Here is a 21,449-nt window from a genome sequence, read left to right on the forward strand (position 1 = left end):
GCGCGCGCGGCCGGTCCCCGTCAGGGCGCGGTGACGTGTCGGCGCCACCGCCCGGCCCGGGACGGGGCGGGGCGGGACCGGCGGTACCGACCCGGCCGCGGCCCCGCAGCCCCGCCATGTTCAACGTGGAGAGCCTGGAGCGCGCCGAGCTCGGCGAGAGCCTGCTCACCTGGGTGAGTGCGCGCTGCCCGCCCGCGCCGAGCTGCGCCGCATCGCAGGGCCGCGGCGCCGGGCGCCTGCGGCCCCGCTCCGGCGATGGAGGCCCCGCGGCCGGCACCGCGGCCGGGCCGGGGTCGGCGAAGCCTGTGCGGACCGGCCTTGCCGTGTTTATGTCTTATCGTGGCGCTTGGCGGGTGCTCGGGGCAGGGCCCTGCGCCGCCTCAGCGCTGCCCCTGCGGCGGGGAACAAAGGGCCGGGGGGCTGGCGCGGGAGCGCCCCCAGGTGCGCCCGGGCTGGGCGGGCGAGCCGCGGGCCGTGGCACTGCTCCTTGTCCCTGTTGTGCCGTCGGTATGTCAGTGCCCTGCTGTTTGGACCCGCCCGCCTCTCTGACCAGCAAGGCCGCCTTTCTGACTCGAAACTTGCATTTCCGCCTGTTTGTTTTTCTGGTTTTAAGCAGTGTTTGAGTCTTGAGAGACAGAATTCACCGGTGAGGTCGAGGATGTTACAATATCGACTTAAGAGGTGATATATTTATCCCTGGAGATGTTCAAGGCCAGGTTGGTTGGGGCTCTGAGCAGCCTGGTCTAACTGAAGGTGTCCCTGCTCATGGCAGGGGGGTTGGAACCAGATGATCTTCCACGTTCTTTTCCAGCCCAAATTATTGTATGATCTTAGGATAAGAATTACTTTATACCATTTTAATGTTTGCAGTTTGTTCCAAAAATGTCATTGGGTTATGCTGTCACTCAAAGAGCAACTAGAATATAGTGGACGTTAAACCTGGGTTTGCAGCTACTCTGTAGTTTGAGCAATGACTGTAGCATAAAAACAGACATGGAACTTGTATTTCTGTAGCAGCTGAGTTATTGTTTAATTGTTTCAAATCACTGGATTAGGGTTGGGGGTTGGTTTGGGGTTTTTTCCCCACTCTGTATTCAAAATTGTGAAGTAAATATCTGGAATATGAAGCTGGAATGCAGCTGATTGCTGAAGAGAGACAGAAATTTTCCGACATTTTTTCTATGAGAGGCCAGAGCTGACTGAAGCGCTGATGGTAATGAGTAGATTCTTGGGGAATAACAGGTTAGGCTTCTCTATGAAACTCAAAAGGATGAGCAAGGGAAATAAACTTGTAGTTAGAGGTGAGTAAATGACCCGGGAAGTATAGAAGGCAGAGGTTTTGGGGAAGGGGTTTTTGGGGAAGTACTTAATGTAGGTCTAGAATAAGTAACCCAGTTTTCTCTCCTTCACATTCCTGCCAGCTTTTCCACGTTTGTTATGGTTGGCCACTTGTCTTGCTTTTGGCTTTCCATGCTTTCTCTTTCATGTATTGGGAATGAAAAGTCCCAACATGAAGAAGTTGATGTGTATTGATACTGGCAAAGAAAAGCTGGGTGAGAGGCTCAGTCTTTGTAATCTGCAGTCCTGAAGCTGTACCTGTCCAGTGGAGCCTGATCCTGTCTGTAGTAATGATTCACACAGGTCCCTTTACACTTCTCAGCTTTGCATCCCCTCAAATATTGAACTAATGAAGAGACTAGCTGCATCTTTTTTGGGTAGCAGAAACAGTAAATCCTCTTAATCAGCATTAGAGTTGGTCAACTTAATTCTGAGATGAATGTATGAATTTATGGGTTATTTTTACAGTTTCATCATTTTTGTGTGAATGGGGCTTTGAAACAGATTCAGAAAAAAAAAAGATGACAAAGAAAGGTGTTTTCAGTTTATTTCAGGATACATGAAACTTGCAAAAGAGGCAATGACGTTTTTTGTTCTTCAGTGAAACTGACCGTGTCTAAAGAAGATGCTTTTTTTTGCTTGGCTTTCTCTCAAGTCCCATAATGATTGTTGGGAAACCGTTCATTTAGATAGGAGAGTAGAGCTGTCTTAATAACACATCTGGGAAGGCCAATCATTTCCCATTGTGCCAGAGAAGCTGGCTGCTCTTTGGAACTGGTTTAGCCTCCCAGGTTGCTTGCTTAACATTAATCCAGAAGTACTTAAACTGGTTTGTCTGCGTTTTGAATAGATAAGGCTTTCTGCAAATCTGAGAACCTGTTTGGCGTAAACTAAATTTGCTCAGATGGATATAGGGTGAGAAGAAAGTGCTCCTCCCTCTGCCAACTCATGATTTTAATGAAGGAGAGTATTGCTCAGGCTTTTTACTTGCATGTCTCTGATTTCTGTTCTGCTATGTATAAGTTGGAGCAAGCTGCTTGCCTCTGAGTATGTTTTGGTTTATTTTTTAATATTTTGCCAACATCCAATTTTGTCATTATGGTTTTGCTTGGCATGTAATTCTTGTTTATTTTTCACCTCTCTGACAGTGTCATCAAATGGGTTCCTAAGTAACTTTTGTTTAGGATTTTAAACAGCTGGGTAAGCTTTGGCTTCCTACCACTTTAGCAGGTGACCATGATGTTATTTTGAGATAGCCATGGTAGTGGCAACTTGAGCAAAACTGAATGAAGGACTGGGGACCAAGTACTGGCCTCTCAAAATTGTTATTTACACTTCAGCAGTGTTTGCAACCTACTGTAATAGTAGAACTATTGCTCTACCAAAAATCTCCCACAAACCTCTTCTGAGACTACTCCATGCACTATGGGGTTGTTACTTGAGATGCTCTTCAGCCAAGGCAGTTTAGAAAAATGTGGCTGTGAGGTAAACAGCAATAATACTGTAATTGTTTCAGCATATCTTACAGAGATTGGCAACTTTTTTTGGCTTAAAAGTTAAGACAGGTCCGCATTTGAACACATGGATTTTTGGTGTTTGATTTGGGGGGGTTTTTGTGTGTGTGTGTGTAGTGTCAGGAGTGCTCTCAACTTAGGTATGTAGCTGAGACATTTCATAAAACAGAGAGCTGTCAAATGTGCCTGTGCCAGCTACACTTTACTATGTCTGCCTGAAATCATTGTGATGGCTACAGGCTTTTACTATGTAACTTAAGATGGTTTCTTTTTTAACACAGAAGTAAGATAAGATATTAAAAAGATTGCTTAGCATTGATGTGTAAACAACAGGATTCCTCAAAGAGGTTGCTGCTAAGTGGTTTTACGTAGCAAATTGATGTGGAGATATCATAATGAAAGAAAGTTCATGACAAGTGTGTCTTATTTTAGTATGTGCTATGCTACCTCCACTGAGGTGCATCTTGCCTGCTTTCTTTTCTCTTCCAACCCTCAAGAAATAAAGTTTCTGTTAAAACTTTTATGATACATGAGAACTTTGTAAACACTGCAAGGCTCCTGTTTCAGCATCCTCCATTTTAAAAGCACTTTGGTCATTTATGTGGTATGAGTCCTCTGACCTTTCTCCCTTTTTGGCTGAAAAATCTCCTCAGTACAGTATATTTCAGTCTTCTGTGTCGTGGCCAGTTCCCAGTTGTAAGGATTTGTCTGTGGTAGTATGAAGTAATGGAGACCATGTGACCAAGTGCTGAAACAGATTTTGATTCCTCAAGAAGGCTGTTTGCAAATGCTTGGTAGACACCCGTTTCAAAGAGAACCAAATTGCTGGAATTTACTGGGAAGGGTGTTTTTCCCTGTTGTCCAGTTCTGATCTTTTTAGATTATGCTGTTCTTGATCTGTGTGCATCTATGTTTTTAGGTACTCTTCTGGTTTCTTGTAGATGCCAAGATCGTAGGCAACTTGCTAAGCCTGTTTAAATTGTTACTTCTTCAAATCCTTGGCCACTGACCATGAAGTTGTAGGGTTTCATTTTCTTCTGATAATATAATTGCATCAGCATGTCTTACCTCTTGAAAAAAAGTTGTATTTCAGGAGTGGTTGTGCTGATAATGACAGTGAATTAAGAAAACTATTCTGTTTGAATACATTGCTGTTCAGAGGGCAAAAAACCCTGAGCTTGTCAGCAACTATGGAATATGGCTTGAGGAGCCTGGCAGATCACAGGCCCCTGTAACAAATGTGAAAGACCAGTGGGTTGATCAACCCTCTTTTATATTTTATGACCTCTCGCTAAGATAGTAAAGAATTTGTTGCTCCAGCTTTTAAAGGGATAGTTGTCTACAACTGTAATATTCTGAATGTAAGATTCACCATGTTTGAAGGAGCTGGAGTATCTAGCATCGTTATTAGTTAACAGGGATTTTTTTAATGTATTGCAGAGAGGTCAAGCAGAAACAGGAACTTGTCTTCAAGGTCATGTTGTAGAGCAAGTGATAAAAGGCTGATAACATAGGAATATGATAATTAAAGATAATAAGGTACAGTTTGTATGTGTTCCTCGCCATCCCTCCCATCTTTTAAGTCAGCCTGAAAAAGGAAGACTGAACACAGAATTTAGAGGTGCAAGCATTATTCATCATGTGTGCTTTTTGACACTGTTAGAGTTTCATTCTTTGGGACCTTGTCCCAAACTCTGCTTTTTTTCTATTTTCTCCTTCCTGAAGAACTGTTATTATACAGTGTACATTTATAGCAGTTCTCTGAAGAAAAAAACATCTAGATGTGATTTAGTATGTGCTCAATTTCAGTTCCCAGTTCTGCCCCCTCATTTTTTGGTGAGGGGTTGCAAGATGTTGCTTGGAGAAGAAACAGGCTTTGCTCTAGGAACTGTGAACCTTAGAGAGTGTAAAGGAAACAGCTCTTCTGTTAGCTTGTTAATCCCAAAGTGGGAGGTGTGGAGAGAAACCTGTTTCTATCTTCTCTGAAATATTTAAACAGTTGTTTCAAAGAGATGAAGTCAAACTGTGAATTATGCACAATTGTCTGTCTTAATTGTGACATTTTGGGACTCATGAACTTGAATATAATATTCTGTCATTCTATTTTTCTTGGACCACTAGAAATATTTGCTGCAATGTGTTTGACTTCTGTAGAGCAATTGCAGACATTCAAGTTGAGTCTTGGGCCTCTCCTCTCTCCCCTGCTATACAATTGCACTTGCTGCTCTCTGCTTTCTTGGCTGACTCTGGAGTGGTATAGTCATTTAGAAATTGCCTAAATTTGGTTTGTTAAGTGCCCTCAGCTTCAGAGTCTAAGTCTGGGGTTGTTTAATCAATTTAGTTTGCAAGTCCTGGTGATTAATTAAAAAAAACCCCAACAACAAGGTGGTTATTTGCCATATGGCAACCAACACCAGCACAAGGTTAGGGCAGGAATGCATGGTTGGAAGTGAGGGGAAGAGAGTAGTAGTGTCCTTGTGGCTTTTGTTGCCAACAGCCTGGCAGGTCCTGCCACACAGGAAAGGAGAGGGATTAACTCCTTCCCTTAACTACTGGTGGTGGTTTCCTGCTCTACAGAGTATGCTTGTATTGTTTTTCTGTCTGGCTTTGCCATACGTGACTTAAGTCATTCCCGTGAGTTCCTTAATAGTGCTCATTCAGGGCAGAGAACAAAGAGACAGCATGGAAAGGAGGAGAAGGGTTACAGTGGAGGGAAAAGCTCTCTAAGGTTAGAGGTGGGGGAGTCCAGCCAGCACTCCACTCCTGCCTGTGGCAGGCAGAAGCTTCTGAATGAATACAAAGCTGGAGTTGTGTTTCAGTGGACTAGCTGGGGCCACAAAGGGATGGGAGCTTTTCAGAGGGGGCACACAGGGAATGTTTTTGAAGTGGTGCAGGTAGTGGAGCAAGTATTGCACAAGAAGATGCATTGTAAATCTGATGATAATGTGCTTCAGCCCTGGAATTCCTAGGGCACTTTCATGCCATTTAACTGCAAGCTTCTTTGCAAATTTGCTACGGAAGTGTAGCGCTTTGTGTTCTCTGTAGAACTCACATTTGAAGCTAAATCTCTCAAGGGAACTAAGTTAGGATACTTAAACAACAAATGCATATATACAACCCACATGATTTATGTTTTGAGGACAATAGATCTGGGAAGTGGGCATCTGTAGTTTATTCGTTGCAGTGTTGCAAGGTATTAAATAAGTTACAGCCTTTCCTATATTTCAGGATTGCGTAACATAAATCTTTGAGTGGATAAATCTTTGAGTGAACTTGTTTGCTATGGCAGCAGGTATCCATAGTTTCACTTCAGTGTAGAAATGAGTAGAAATAATTGTGTGATTCACTGCAACAGAATTTATGTGTGGGGTCTTTTTGCTTGTTTGTTTTGTTTTTTGTATGGTTTTTTGGTGTGTGTGATTTTGTTTTTATTAATTCTACTGCCCCTTTTGTGGCTGGGAGAAGAAAACCAGACAGCACGACGTGATCACTCTGGCAGGGTTAATGATTTTATTTTATGGACAATATCAAAAAATGGCTGCTTCTTACATGGTGGCTCCTGACTTTTTTCAAGGAATGGAATTTGGTCAGCCTCTGGAAAATCTTGTTCTGCACAGAATTCTACAAAATTCAGGAAATTGTTTGTTGAAATATAAATAAGGAAAAGGAGAAGACTTGAACTGCAAGAAATGTCTATTTTAGTGGTGTGCTATACATCTGTGTTACCAGTTCTAGAATCTCTTATGTCTGAATTTTCTTAACCTGGTGAAAAGTTAGTGCCAGCTTTCTCTGAATCCTATCTTTTGGCTACTAAATCTTTCTTACTCATCCAATCCTCTGAAAGCCTGTGCTTCAATACTGATCAGAAAGTTTGTGGAGATGATATTTCAGTAGAATTTAGTGTTCTTGGATTCGTATTCTGTGCCTTTGGGGAAGAGAGCTCTTTCTTTCGGCTGTCAGTAGAAACAGTATTTCTCATCTGAATTGTAACTGCAAAGGTTGGAGTTACAGGCTTTAAATAGCTTTCCTCTGGCAAAATACAGAAGAACTATCATCTATGTTCACTTTTTTGTAGTTTTGTTTTGTTTTCTTTGGTTGGTTTGGTTTTGTTTAAGTTTTCTAAGTAGTATTAGAAATATGTACAAATTTGGAAAATTTCTCATGCTGGCCACTAGCCGAGAAGTTAATTGACTTTACCTTGCCCTATGCACTCACACAGAAGCTATGTCTTGCTGCCTGTTCTTTATTTTAGTATAGATCAGTTTGGGCACATTTACTTGATGTTGTTCAGGTTTCTAGTAGCCTAGCCATCTTCACTCAGAATAAAAAGAATTTCACTCTTTTGTTTATTGAGCACTATTCTGTTATTTCAATTGAACACCTGCATTTAGAGAAAAGTTTCATTTTCCTCCTCTGGTGAAACTTCATGTGTCCCAATTCTATAGGCTGGATTATCATCTAGGTTTCAGTGAGTCCGAGTGCTAAAGGCAGAAGGTGTGCTACTTCTGTGTTTAATATGACATCATAAGTGTGCTATTTTGTCACTTCTGGAGAGTAGAGATGGAAAACTTTGCACTCTTGATTAGCAGGGGAAGCTGGTGGTTCCTGGAAACAGTACCATTTGTGTTTTGTTGGGGTTTTTTTGGTCTTTTTTCCACAGGGAGACATTTCTAGTCTTAAAAGGCACTTTTGGAGCTTCTAAAATTCATTGTTGCTTGGCGGAGTGTGAACGTATGTATTCTATAAGTGTGGGTGCATTGAAATAGTTTGGCAATTTTGCACTTTTTTAGTATATTGTATTTTGAGAAGAGAAAGCATTGACTTGTAAATACTACTTTTAAATAAAGCATGATGAAATAGATGAAGGCTTGGAAAGAACTGTTGGTTTATGGTTCTGTTTTAGGCTTTCCTATTATGTTTTTTCTTTCCATTTTATCTTCAGTACAAATGCTTTTTCAAAATTTGGCTCATCTGGCTTTCAGCTGAAAACAGGAATACAATCATTTTCACCTCAGGAGTTGGTAGGTTAGCTTGTCTTGGTAATGCTTCTGAAGTGGTTAAACCAAAAACCATTCAGACTTGAGACTCTTTTTATTGAATCTTAATAATTTGTCATACATGAACACTTCAGTTAGCAGCAATTTAGTGGCAATGCCAAGATAGTGCAGTAGTAACTGGTTTATGCTGTCATGGCTCTCTCAAGTCCTTTGTACTTGATACACTTGATACACTTGATACACTTTTAGTCAAAGTGTATCTACCACTTTCTGTACTGTGTTTCTGCAAAGGAAATACTTAGTATTTGAAAAAGTTTTATTTTGAATAAAATAATTTTGATTGAGATATTTCATGGCTTTGACCTTTCTACATATTTGAGGTTAAACACAGTATAAATAAAATGAGAAGGAAATAAATAAAAAAATAAAATTCAAGTTCTTCCCAGAAGAATCCCCACCCTGATGGGGATTTACCAGTAATGTAAAAGCCTTGTCATTTCGTTGTTGGGTAATTGAGTGCCTAACATTACGGCTGGATTGCAAAGTAATCTGAGAGTTTAATAATGAAAATCTGACAACCTAAAAAACAATGGAAATACCCACAAATTCAAATTTTGGAATAAAACTACTGCTTGGTAGAGAATCTGCTTCCCCATTGTTTGTTTCATGCAGTCTGCTCTTGTCTTGGAAAGTGTATAAGAAACCAGCTTATGCCATGACTATCCGGGCAGAAGATAGTAGTGCTACCAACTGTGAGGAGAAAAATAGGTAAAGAAACCTTAAAGTTATCTAGAAGCACAGGATCTGCTTGTAGGATAGGAATCCACTTTTAATTTGAAAGGTCTGTCTCAATACAGGAATGTTCCATCTGAGGAAGGGCAACTGTGTGTATCTCATAATTATCTCGCCATTTTGAAAAGAATTGATATTTTGGTTTCCTCTAGGCATTAAAGCAGCATAAACTTTTTTTTAGTGAGATTCTTACAGATCTTGTAGGTAATACAGGATTAATGTGCAAGGACAGAAGTATCCAACCCACCTTAATCTTCTCTGCCAGTTTGCTCATTGCATCCAACCCAGTGAGGCTGATTCCTTTCTTGTCTCCTTTCACAGCTATTTCTCCCCCTCTTGTCTATGTGATTTGTTTCTTCTGTAGTGGCACAAGTATTGTTTTAGGGTCTACATGGCAGCTAGCTGTAAACTTGCATAGTCAGTTCCAAAAATATGGTAAAATAGCGGATAAATAATTCTAAAGTGGTAGTGTCATGGTTTAACCCCTGCTGGGAATTAAGTGTCACACAGCTTCTCTCTTATTCCCACCTGATTCCCCTGCCAGTGGGGAGGAGAACGGGAAAGAAAATGTAAACATTGCAGGCTGACATAAGAAAAACGTAATAATTGAGACAAAATAAACCACCAACATTAGTAATAATATACTAGAGATAACATAAATATAAAATGGTTCTAATAGTGAATATAATATGTACTAAATGTTCTAATAACAACAGTAATAATGATTGTAATAAGGAGAAGGAAAGCGTAGCAAAACCCGAGTGAAACAAGTTGATTGGTCATAATCTGTGGACTGATTCCCAGCTTGCCCCCCAGCAGTGACTGGGGAGTGCTTTGCTCTGATAAATTGGAAACTGGGTGTAACTGTTGTGTTTGTGCTTAAAGTAACCAGTCATACAGTGTTTTTATCTCCAAGAACCACTGGTAATAGTTTCAGGTATTATTACAAAAGAATACTTAAAAGCTTTATTACGTAACTACATCAGTAACAAAAACCAAGCTGTGTATATAATCACTGTGCAAAGAGCGAGTAATTAATTATCTCTTAGTGTTGAGAAAGGAAAGCTCATTCAGAACCTTTTTTTGTCTTTGAGATGGAAAGAGTTTGCTTGTTTGCAGTTTTACTTTTTTTTTCCCCTGTCAAGTGTCATGGGATTCTGGATTCCCCATCACATTTTTGTCCTGGTTTTTACCTACTGTCTTTGAAAACTGAGTGTTTGTCCAGTTTGCTGACCTTCATATCAAAAATACTTTTCATGTAACACATGTTTACATGCTATCCCTAGTAGCTAACAATTCCTTGCTGGTCATATATGTAATCAGGAAGTGTATATCGTAGTTTCTAAGGTGCTGTCTTCCTGATAGTTATTTAGTCCCCAGTGATAGCCTCCTTTGCATTGTAATAGTCACCTGTCAATCCTTATTTTAAAGTTTAAAATAAGGTATAAAAATTGACTGTTCATGCCCATGCAGATTAGAGATCTGGATTAGTATTTAATAAAATTAAATAAAAGAACCCTTTTCTTTCATTGCATGGTAGCTGATGGAAGGTGTGAAAGCTTATGAGACCTAGTGATTGGACCAAGGGGCTGGGGTTTTTTATTTTACTCCTTTCTTTTCTCCAGACTCGTGTGATAGGCTTGTAGAAGGGATCTTTAAAGGTCAAATAGTCCAACACTCCCTCTTTGGGTAGAGACATCTTCCATTAGATCAGGTTGCGCAGAGCCCAGCCTGATCTTACTGGGGTTGGGGCACATATCACTTCTCTGGGCAGCCTGTTTCATTGTTTTTCACCATCCTCATGATAGAGTAATTTTTCCTTATATCTAGCCTGAATCTGTGATATTTCAATTTAGAACTATTACCCATTGTCCAGTTGCTACAGGGCCTATTAAAAAGTCTGTCCCCATCTTCCCTCTAAGTACTAAAAGGTCATGGTGAGGTCTTCCTGGAGCCTTCTCTTCTCCAGGTTGGGCAACCCTAACTCTCCCAGCCTTTCCTTACAGGTGGAAAGTCCTCTGATCATTTCTGTGACCTGCTCAGGACCTCTCCAACAAGTCCATGTCTTTCTTGTACTAAGGACTGTAGAACTGGACATAGTACTAAGAGTGGTGGGGTCTCATGAGAGTGGAGTAGAGGGAGAAAATCACCTCCCTCGACCTGCTGGCCACACACGTTTCTGACTCATTTCCAGCCTCTCACCCACCAGCACCCCTGAGTCCTTCTCAGCAGGGCTGCTCTTAATCTGTTCATCCCCTCCCATGTTGATAGGGAGGATTGCCCCAGTCCAGATGCAGCACTTGTTGAACCTCATTAGATTCATATGTGCCCACAGACATGACATCCAGGCTCCAGATAGTGGTTCGAGAAGTGGGGGAAATCCCCCAAGAATCATAACAGGGAACAGGAATTCATTTACATCTTTGTGGAGCAAACAATGGGGACTGCATTGCAAGTGCTCAAGAAGCAGGAACAGGGGAGCAGTTCCCACAGGAAGAGAGAGAAGTCTTCCAGAAGGAAACACATCACAATGCATAGGAAGAGCACTGTTTTAACAGCTGTTACTGAATAGCTGTTTAGAGGCGCACACACACACATACAGAGAAATTTACTTTTTTGTTTCTGTAGCTGGATTCTGTGTCTGCATTGCCACGTTCTTATTATTTTCTCCCTTCTGGAAAATGAACTCTGCTTTCTCTAGAGTAGCTTAGCATATTGTAGGACTGAGAAAAGTATAGGAGTTAAACTTTGATGTAATTTTGAAAAGCGATTTTGTGTAAGGTTTTTTGAAGAAAATTTTTTACTTTAATATCTCTGGAGGATAATCTCTGAAGAATATGAAAAGGATATTGTTCTTTGTTTTTTAAGATTTGAGTAAATGTTTTGCAGCACAAATTTGGCATAGTTGAAGTATAAAAGCAAAGACATTTATTACAAAATATAAATATATGTGAAGATAAAAGTCATATTAGTTTAAGGCTTTCTTTTTGTTCTTTGATGTCTAACTATGAAAAGCATTATTGTCCTGAAGGGCTATTTTGCATGTATGTCTATGGGAGGAAAAAAACGTTCAGATAGGGTACCTGAACCTTAAAGACACTTTTGACCTTTTTTGCTATGTGAAGTGTTGGAGAAGTATGATGATAAAATTATATACAAAACAACAGAGAATGTACACCTTGTTTCTCTGTGTTTCAGAAATAGGCTTAGTCATCTTTCTTCTTCCTTCAGTGTAGTGGTATTGTCTACATACACTTTATTTAGTCAAGAAGGTATTCCATATATCAAGATGCAAAATTAATCTAACAAGCCCTGATTAGTTTGCACTCTGAAGACCTTAATCATATTGCTATTGCTTATTTGAAAAGAATATTTAACATTGTCTATTTCTGAAAAACCGTAATAGTAGTAGTTCTTAAGTGATTTTTTGATTTGGCTATTGTGCAGCAAAGTGATTTCAATTTTCATTATTTAAAGGTATATTATGCAAAATTAGACAAGAGTTTTCATTGTCTATGCTTGATAATTTTTCTTTGAGCTTCTTTAAGCACAAGCATCCATTATGTCGTTCCAGCCTTTTTTTTTTTTAGCTGTAAACTATTTGTTATTTCTTGTTTCATGTGTTGTGAAGTTGAGAATTCAGACTCTGAGTTGTCTCTGTATTCTTTCAACAGTACTGCCACAATGCAGAGACTACTGGTAAATTCAATTTTCTGGCAAAATAGCAATCTGATGTTATATCCTGTTATGTTGTGTTTTCATGTGTGGGGTTTTTTCACCCACTCTGATTTTCACCTAGTGTCCTGGCAATCTATGATGGCTTCTTGATTTTCTGGAGAAGAGGCTGTGGGTTTTTTTTTTTCAAAGTAGCTTTAAGAAAATCTAAATCAGAACTGCAGAAGTCACTTCTGTCTGTTTTGTATGCTACTCAATAATTTATTCATGTGCTTTTGGAACATGGACATCATTCATTACTGTTCATTGGTCACAGTTGAACTAGATCAGGAAGCATGCTCTGAGAGCTCAATTTTTGGTTCTTCGTGGATATAATTGCTTTTTTTTCCTAATTGAGTGTTAGTTTTTCTCTTCCAGAGTAAAGGAAAGAAAGGAACATTCACTTAGGTGTTTGTACTCCAAATTAATGTGAAATGACGTGCTAGAGTACTTACATGACATTCCAAAGGTATGAGGAGAATCTGGATATTATGCAATTGACTTTTTGAAAGCCTTCTCCTCAGAGACATGAATTGTCTTTTATTGTAACACACACATATAAAGGGTATTTATTGGGAAATGACTGACCACTATTACTCTTTCAAATGCCACTAAAACATGAATGCTACTGTACATTATATTCTGAAAAAAATGATTGGTGTATCTAACATTTATGTACTCAGTGCTCTTGTAGACTGTCTTATCCCTTGTGCATATGAGTAGTGCTTTCTACAAATAAGCCCAGGCTTCCCATAGGAGGAGGATAGTAAAAGAAAGCACTAGGCAGATACCCTCCAAATAATACCATCAAAATTACTTTTGCAAATTCATGCACATCATTTGAAAATAATGTTAATTTAAAATAAATTATCAGATAACTTAGACCAGTTTAAACGATTGTCCTGTAGTGGACAGAGTCTTTTCACCAGAAAAGAGAGCAAGGAAGAAAAGAGTTTTGCCTTGTGGACAGTGGTGCCTATCACTGTGTTAGTAAAGCATACTGAAATATTCAGAACACTAGCAGTGCGAAAACCAGTTAGGGTTTAGCAGCATTGTGTTTTCCTCTTCCATCTGATAGTAAGGAATAATTCAGTTCGGAATATGTATGTTACTCTTCGTTTCATCATCTCATTATGGGGAGATGATGAGTGTTCTGTGGGATCCATGTTACTTGTAAAAACTGAATTTCTTATCTGTGTTGATTGAGATAGTGTACTTGAATATATGCACATGAATATATGGAAGTACTTGAACACTCTGGTCACTTTCAGTAAGTAGAAAATGCAATGCTAAGTTTGCCATTTTAGGAATATAATACTATTATTTGTAGCAAAGTTTATTGTGAAAACAAGGATACTAAGCTCTGTTGATTTCTTTGATGGCTATTAAATAGAAAGCTTTTTAAACCTAGTATGTACACTAAATGTGTGGAGTTTATTCTGTTTGCTATTTGGTAACATTTTTTTCAAAGTTTTGAAAATTCCTTGACGCTGAAATAAAAGAAGACAATGTTTTCCTTTCTCCCGCAGATCCAGACGTTTAATGTTGAGGCACCATGCCAGACCGTGGAAGATTTAACGAGTGGGGTTGTGATGGCCCAGGTCCTTCAAAAAATGTAAGTAATTGTCTACTTAATGAATTAAATACAGAGGTTTTTTATCTGTACATTTTTCTATATTTACATGGGTTTTAGTTCGAACTGGGTTGGAATTCCATAAGGATGCGGCTTACACGGTACTTTAAACTAGAAAATGACTAAATTTTTTTTCTCTGTAGTTTTCAGATAACTATCTTAAATGAAGAAAAAGTTATGTTTTAGGGAAGCATTTATTCATGTGTGAACTTACTGGAAAATAAGCTGAATTAAAACTAAACTTACAGATTCACACTTAAAATTGAAATCAATGCAAGGTAAGGCAATTGGCCCTGATCATTGTTTGAAAGTGTAGTCAGTAGTGTTAGGATTAGTTTAATGTAATAAAATTTCTGTGATAAACTGAATGGAACTGTCAGTTTAGTTGTTTGCAGTTGGACATACTTGTTTTTCAGTTTGTTTCCACTACCCCATGCCTTTTCACTAGACACTGCTGAGATTATGTGCAGGTACAGAGAAGAAGGAGCCATCAGGTTATTTATACACAGGATTGGTAAGATCCTACTGAGCCTTCTCTTCCTGATGCTAAACAAACACAGCTCACTCAGTCTCACCTCATATGACAGAACCTGTAGTCTGTTAATCATCTTAATTGCCCTTTGCTGAACTTCCATGTATGTCCAGGTGTCTCATTCTGGGGAGTCCAGGCTGCAGCACTTTGAATATGGTGTTAATGGACCTGAGCAGTACCTCCCTTGGCCTGCTGGCAGTGGTCTTCCTAACACAGCCCAGGTTGTGCCTGGCCTTCTTTGCTGCAAGGACACGTTGTTGGAGTGTGCTCTACTTGGCTTCTATGTTTCTTGTCTGCAAAGCTATTTTCCAACCAGTTGGCCCCCAGCATATATGGTGAATACTGGTTAATGGGGTTTGTTTGCATTTACCTTTCCTGAAATGTGTAAGGTTCCTCAGCATGTTTTTCCAGCTTGTGAAATACCTCCTAAATGGCAGCGCAACTATTAAGTGTATCAAACACTCCTTCCATTTTTATATTTTATGAAAAATTGCCCACTGTTGCATCATCTAGGTCCTTACTAAAGACGTTTAATAGTATTGATGCCTTGGATATGCTGCTAGTGGACCAGCTTCCAACTGGATTTCATGCTTCTGAAACTTTTGAGCCTAGCATTTCAGCCATTTTTCAGGCCAGTTTGCTATCCATTTACCCTTATCATGCTTCATCAGTTTTCAATGAAGATGCTGTCCTGATCAGGCAGTCTGTAGCAGGAATCTGTAACAGTGTCACTTAAGTTGGTCTGCTTAATCATCCTGACCGGTAATCTCTCAGCTGGCTCATATCCATTCTAAGACAGAGCTCATGGAATCCCACCACTCCCTCAGAGGTAGGGCGTCTTCCTGTCACTGCCTTCTCAGCTTTTTCTTCCTAAAGAACCTGTATGCATTCATAGCAGCAGCCTTGGCATGTGAGCCATCCTACCACAACTTTATGATCCCAGTGAGACTGACCTTGTAACTACACACAGACCTCTGTTTCTTCCTGTTTGTTCTCCATGCTGCATTCCTTTGTGCACAAGTGCTCCACATATCCATCCAGTCTTTCTGATTCCCAAGAATGAAGCTTTCCCCAGAGTGTTCTTCTTTAGGCCTTTCTGTATTTATGTGCATATGCTTGGGGTGATCCCACTTTACCCAAACCTGTTTTGTTGACTGTGAGGTATCTTTTGTTCACATCATTCCACACCCTTAGTTTTTCAACAGAGTCCACTACTTTGTCACTTGATGTTCCTTTTCTGTTATTCCTTGTATAAAATTGTTCATATGACATTGGCCAGCCCATTGATGAAGGTGTGTCTGCCCATCATAGTCTGGTGGATCCCCATCTCTTCGAAGCAGTCCTTGATTCTCGAAAGGGTTCAATGGTTATCGAAACCAAAACTAGACAGCACTATGTCACAGCTGGTTGTTGACCTGCAGGATCTGTCTGTTCCTCAGACCTTCTCCTCAATAACTGGTGCAGCTGGGGAGAACACCACTTGAAGCTTAACCATAGCTTCCAAAGCCACATAACCACACTTGGCACTTAACAGGTTTCCCTAGCTGTACTGCTTGTGCCAAGGTGGAAGAGCAGGAGTAATAGTGTAAGGGCTGGACAAGCTTTGTCAGTCTTTCATCCCTGCAATGATGAATGCCAGGAATTCAAACCCTCAGCAAGCAACAGCCCTTCTTGGATTATGTCAATCAGAAGATGAGGGTCCTCCATCCTGTGCTAGTGCTTAGCACTTGCCTCTTGTGCTGCTGCATGGCTCAGGTTTACTGAACACAGATAATTCATTTTACAGAGCTCCTAGGGCTGTAACTGCTGGGAGGACACTGTGTCCGTTCTGTAGTTGCAGATCCCTCAGGAGCAGAAACCTTCATCCAAGTGAGAGAAGGAGCTACCAATTCACAGGAAGAATAAAAGGGGAGAAAAGGGAAGAAAAGGGAAATCTCAATGTAATCAAATATTTCAAACCAAGGGTTTTTATTATGTCGTTCTTAGATTCTGTTTTCAGCTGATGAACTGATACTTTTTAAATAGATACACAATACAAATATTACATTTCTGTAGCATGATGTTAAAATATTTCCTGTAACAACTGCCATGCTGACACTGAACACAGAAATTCATTAGTTTTTTCCGGTTTATATGTAAAGAACACCTAAGCAATTATAATGCTTTCTTTAAGCCCAATTTATAATAATTTGAACATGCCAAAATAGTATTCAACTATTTTATTTTATGACAGTTGTGCTTCAGCTTTAACATTTTGCATACCTATGTAATGGACAGATATATTTTCATTTTGAAATTTTGCAACAATATTGCTGAATCTTGACTGCATTCCTGTTGAGGGAATCTCTGAAGAGCAGCAGCAATCTGATCTTGGCTTGTACGACACAAATGATACCATATGAACAATCTTTGAGAGAAAGTATTATTGCTTTTTTTGTCTTTGTTTTTATTTGTAAAACAGAATAAACAGAAGACAAGTAGTATAAGATAAGAAGTAGTGTAATAGAAGATTAGTCTGATGGATTTTTGAAGTAGAAACCAAGGGTTGCAGAATAGCCAAACACTGTCTTTTTCCCTGGACATAGGAGATGGAATATAGGTCAAATACAGGGATCAGGGATTTGTATAGCTGAGTAGAAAACTGATCAACAGCATGTTGATGAAGCTGTTTTAAATATTCGTTCTTGAAAACAAAACCAATTGCAACACTAGCAGTGAAGTCTTCTATTTGCTCCTTTGAATAGATGCAACAGGAAGAATACTTACCTGGGAGCTAGGGAATGCTCAACAATATAAAGCAAATCTAGAGCAGGCTTTTTTTCTTATTTTCTTTTATAGTAGCAGCACTGGTTCCCTGTCTGTCCCAAGAAAGATAATCATGTAGAAGACAATTTTTGCAGGTGTAGAAGTGCACAACAGGAAGACAGCTGTGTTCTCAAGGTTATTTGGAAAAGCTGTGCGGTGATGTTAAAAAGCAAAGAACAAGCCTGAAAGCACCAGGTCACTACAAACATATCATTTGCAGTGAAAACTTAAATAATTGTGTCTTTGACGTGAAAATCTCTCAAAAAGTTTATCTTCAAAGGACAAATTTATTGTTTTGACTGCAGACACAACTTAAATGCTGTTACTCTTGTTCTGTTGAGAAGGGTAAACTATGATTTTTATAATTTGTGTTCCTTGAAGATCGGGTGTTTTTCAGTATAGCTACCTCCTGTTTAAGGTTCTTCATAAGTGTGTATTCTTTGAGTGTAATAGTATTAGGAGGTTAATCAGCTAAAGGTAGGAAGGGTAAGGTAGGTAGAGTTTTGGTAACTTTTATATGCATCAGGATTTTGCTGTAGTAAATTAATTAGTGTTTAAAAACTTCACTGAAAGAGCAGATTAATATATCCAGCAAGGATTCAAAAAAGAAAAAAGAGTTCATTATGAATGAAGAAAATATTGTGAATGAAGAAGTCAAATTAAGAGAAGATCATCATTGATGAAAATGATGAAAATTTAAAAAGTGTTGGGATGATGCAGTGATCTGGATGTATTTCCACAGAGGAGTGAAGATAGCATTTAGTCTGAAAAACTTAAAAGTTTAAAAGAGAACTCTATTTCTCTCTCTTTTTTTTTTTTTTTTTTTTTTCACTTCATAGAGTCCACTGGTACTTATGAGGACAGGAAATAGTAGGTTGTGATGAGAAACAGTTTTTGAGAAATTCCTAGTTCAGGGAATTAGGTGGTTTAGACGTACAGAAAATTTGCACAAAACAGAACTGTAGTATTTATTGTCAGAGGAAGGAGAAAAGGAAAAACATTGCTTGTTCACCAGCTGATAAAAAAACAGCTGTGCCTTGTGCCAAGTGTCTGGAAGGGGCTAACAGTTTCTTCCATGGTTCTTAATTTTTCTTACATAATTCTCAATATTTTTTGCACTCACAGTAGCAACCCATTTGTAGGTAAGTGCCAGTCATCACAACAAAAAATGTAGCAGAGTTTCCTTTACCAGAGCTGCTGGAAGAAGCTGTGAGAAGAAAAGGTTACAGAGGAAATTACTGATACCTTCAGAAGCTTTTCACTATTGGTGTGGTATATGATAGCAAGTAGCAGAATATGTTCTATGTAACTGAGCATGAATGTTTTGCTTACAGTCTCAGCTGTTAAAAATAGCTAAATCCCTGGAGGACATTTTCTTTCTTTATAGCATTAAAACTTTATCTTCAAATTTAAATGTAATTCTCCAGTGCTAAACGTATTGTCTTGGAGTGAGAAATTCAATCTATGCTTTAGCTTATCTTTCTTGTGTTATTCTGTAAGCTTCACTGTTAGTGTTTGGATGTGGTTGTTATTGGTCCCTCTGGCTAGCACTGATATGATATACAGTAAGATAAAATGCCTGTACACAATCAGTGTTGATGATTATTACAGAACATTGTACTCCAGGAGTAAAGAGTGGAAGCAAAAGAAAATGTTTAAATTGTTTGCGAGTAGGATGTTTGCCTAAAACCATGTAGGTTATGCTGGTAGAAGTGCCATAGCTTGCTTGTGAATCACATCCTTTTTTTTTGTCACCTGCATTGATGTTGCTTATGTTTTCACTGTCCACTGATATCCCTAGAATAGCATGATTTCTTGTTTTATACTATGTTTAAAAATTTTCCTTTCATCCCACTTTAGTGACTTTTTAGTACCAGGTGTCACTCTTGTTTTGATTCTTTCTTCGTCTGTCATACTGGCCTTGGTAAATGTAAGAAGTGGTATATATTTTCTTTTGTCATCTGTGCATTGTGCACCTCTCAATGAATTATTCATTTGTTACATTATGCATTGCAACACGCTGAGTATGTTTTGACACATGCAGAACACAAAAGCCATGCTTTTCTATATCACTGGGGCATGGAAATTTTTGTAAACAGACATTTCTTGAAGCAGCTTACTGTACCACTGTTAAAATGAGTAATAATCATGAGTTATACTACATGCTCTGTGGGTTGGCTTTCTTCAGAAGAGTATTCCTGTCTCTTGGCATCTGTGATGCAGAGAGATGATTGCTTAAATAAAGGAAAATTTGCATACAAAATAAGATGGAGATGGTATAAATGAGGACTGCTGAAAACATCACATGAAGTGATGGAGCATTAACAACAGCATAAGTATCTTGTGCTCTGAAAAAAAATCCCGGTTATCTGCAGTACTACTCAGATAGTAGGCAGCAATCAACTGATACACAAATACCTTTCTAAATCTGAAAGTTATCTGGTGCAAGAGATTGCGTAAGTTTGGATCTAGGCTCAGGAGCTTAACTGAATTCAAAATACTTAGTTCATGAACGAGTCATCTCGTGGTAATTCTGAAACTCCAGTCAATTTTCTGATGGTTTAGCTGCTTGCCTCTCCACCACACATTTTCATATTTGCTTAGGTGATGGTTTTTCAAACACTGTAAGAATAATGCTGTTGTTTCCTAATGAAATGGACTAAGGTGGTTAAAGAACTCTGAATCTGACTGAATCCTGATTCCCAAAAATGTAGCAGAGGGAGACTTGTTTTGCAGCAAGGGCTGTGAATGACCTAACATGTGGAAGCGTCTTTTAAAAAGTATGTTCAGAAATTCTTGTGGAAAAGTTTTTATTTCAGGTTTGATTTCCAATAGTTTGTTATTTAGAGAGAGCATTGCTGTTGCTATTAGTAATGAACTTTAATTAGACTTCTGAAGAGAAAGGAAATTATTATGGTTGGGGATTTATATTACGGAAAGGATGATCATTCTTGATTAACTTGGTGTTGGTACCGAACCTGTTGCTTTTCTGCTTATTGTATTCCTGGCAAAGTGTTTTTGCAGTGTGCAATTAATTATTGTGTAACCTCTATGAAGGTTCTCTAAAAGAGTTATTGGTGCTCCTTTTACCACTGTTACATGGTATTGATTTCAAGTGGATTGCTTATCAGCTGCTGGACTCTTGGATTCTTCCATGAGGTTTGTGTACATACAAATAAAAAGCCAAATGGATCTGTGCAAGAGGACAATCACACTGAGTTTGGATTTATTTCTCAGGGACCCTCCCTAAGTATGTCTGATGACATATATAAAGGTTTAGGTAGCCTTTGACTTCCATCAAGGCTGTAAAAGACAACTGCTGGTCCATGTATTAGTTTTATTACAGTAGTAGCTCAGAAAAAAGTATTTTATTACAGTAATAACTTCCAGAGTGAAGTGAGTTGGACCTGACTCTGAAATCTTGCTCTTCCTCAGCTGATGCCCTTATTGATGCCCTTACTGATGCCCTTATTGTTGCCCTTATTGTTTAAAATTGGATATGCAATATCAGCTACCCTGTCAATCCAAATGTAATTTTGCTTGCGGGATGTTTATACTTACCCATGTTGCTTCCTAGAATCATCATTTACCATGAAAATGGCATGTCAACGATTGATGTATTTGAGGCACTGCAGCCTTGAAGTAGCTGAAGATGTTAGTGACCAAGTTCAACCCTTAAAATTATAATATACAATCCTTAAGGAATGTGTGGTTGGTTTTTTTTGATGGTGAAGCATAGTAGGTCATACCTACTTTCTGTCTCAGCTGCATGAATATTTTGTAATTGTGAATCTGTTGTCAAGCAAGCTTACTTGTGTGTTGGCAATTTCCAAAGGACTCATTTGAGAATTACTAGAGTGCTTTTTGAACCCCACACCTAAAATGGGATTTGGGCTATCTTTTTGAACTGTCTTTTTATAACTGTCCAGGTGATTTTGTTGTGATTGAGTGGAAATTAGGCAAATGAAGAATTAAGGCTTTTTGCAAGGAGAGCTATTTGTTTCATGTAAAAGCCAAATCTGAGCTTTCTTCATATGTCAGAGATCTTATATTATTTGACTCAATGTCATTCTTAGGTTTACTTGTCTTCTCATGGCAGAGAGGCCATTTGAAAACTATTTGAA

General features: G+C 39.0%; 1 protein-coding gene across 4 annotated transcripts in view; it reads left to right on the plus strand.

The window, feature by feature from the left end:
- Nucleotide 1: 1 nt before the first annotated feature.
- The window catches only part of HOOK3 (hook microtubule tethering protein 3), an 87,181-nt gene continuing 65,733 nt past the window's right edge, over nt 2–21,449 (plus strand). For 3 of the 4 annotated variants that reach the window (XM_085042208.1, XM_085042210.1, XM_085042209.1), the window contains exons 1-2: nt 3–173; nt 13,885–13,970. In XM_085042208.1, coding sequence (XP_084898334.1) covers nt 117–173; nt 13,885–13,970 — 143 coding nt within the window. In that variant the 5' untranslated portion in view covers nt 3–116. Of the gene's footprint in view, nt 174–13,884; nt 13,971–21,449 lie in introns of all 4 variants that reach the window. The other variant, XM_085042211.1, reaches the window with a different exon arrangement.

The sequence above is a fragment of the Lichenostomus cassidix genome, chromosome Z, assembly GCF_008360975.1.
Source record: "Lichenostomus cassidix isolate B80296 chromosome Z, HeHo_3.0, whole genome shotgun sequence".
Taxonomy (NCBI): Eukaryota; Metazoa; Chordata; class Aves; order Passeriformes; family Meliphagidae; genus Lichenostomus; species Lichenostomus cassidix.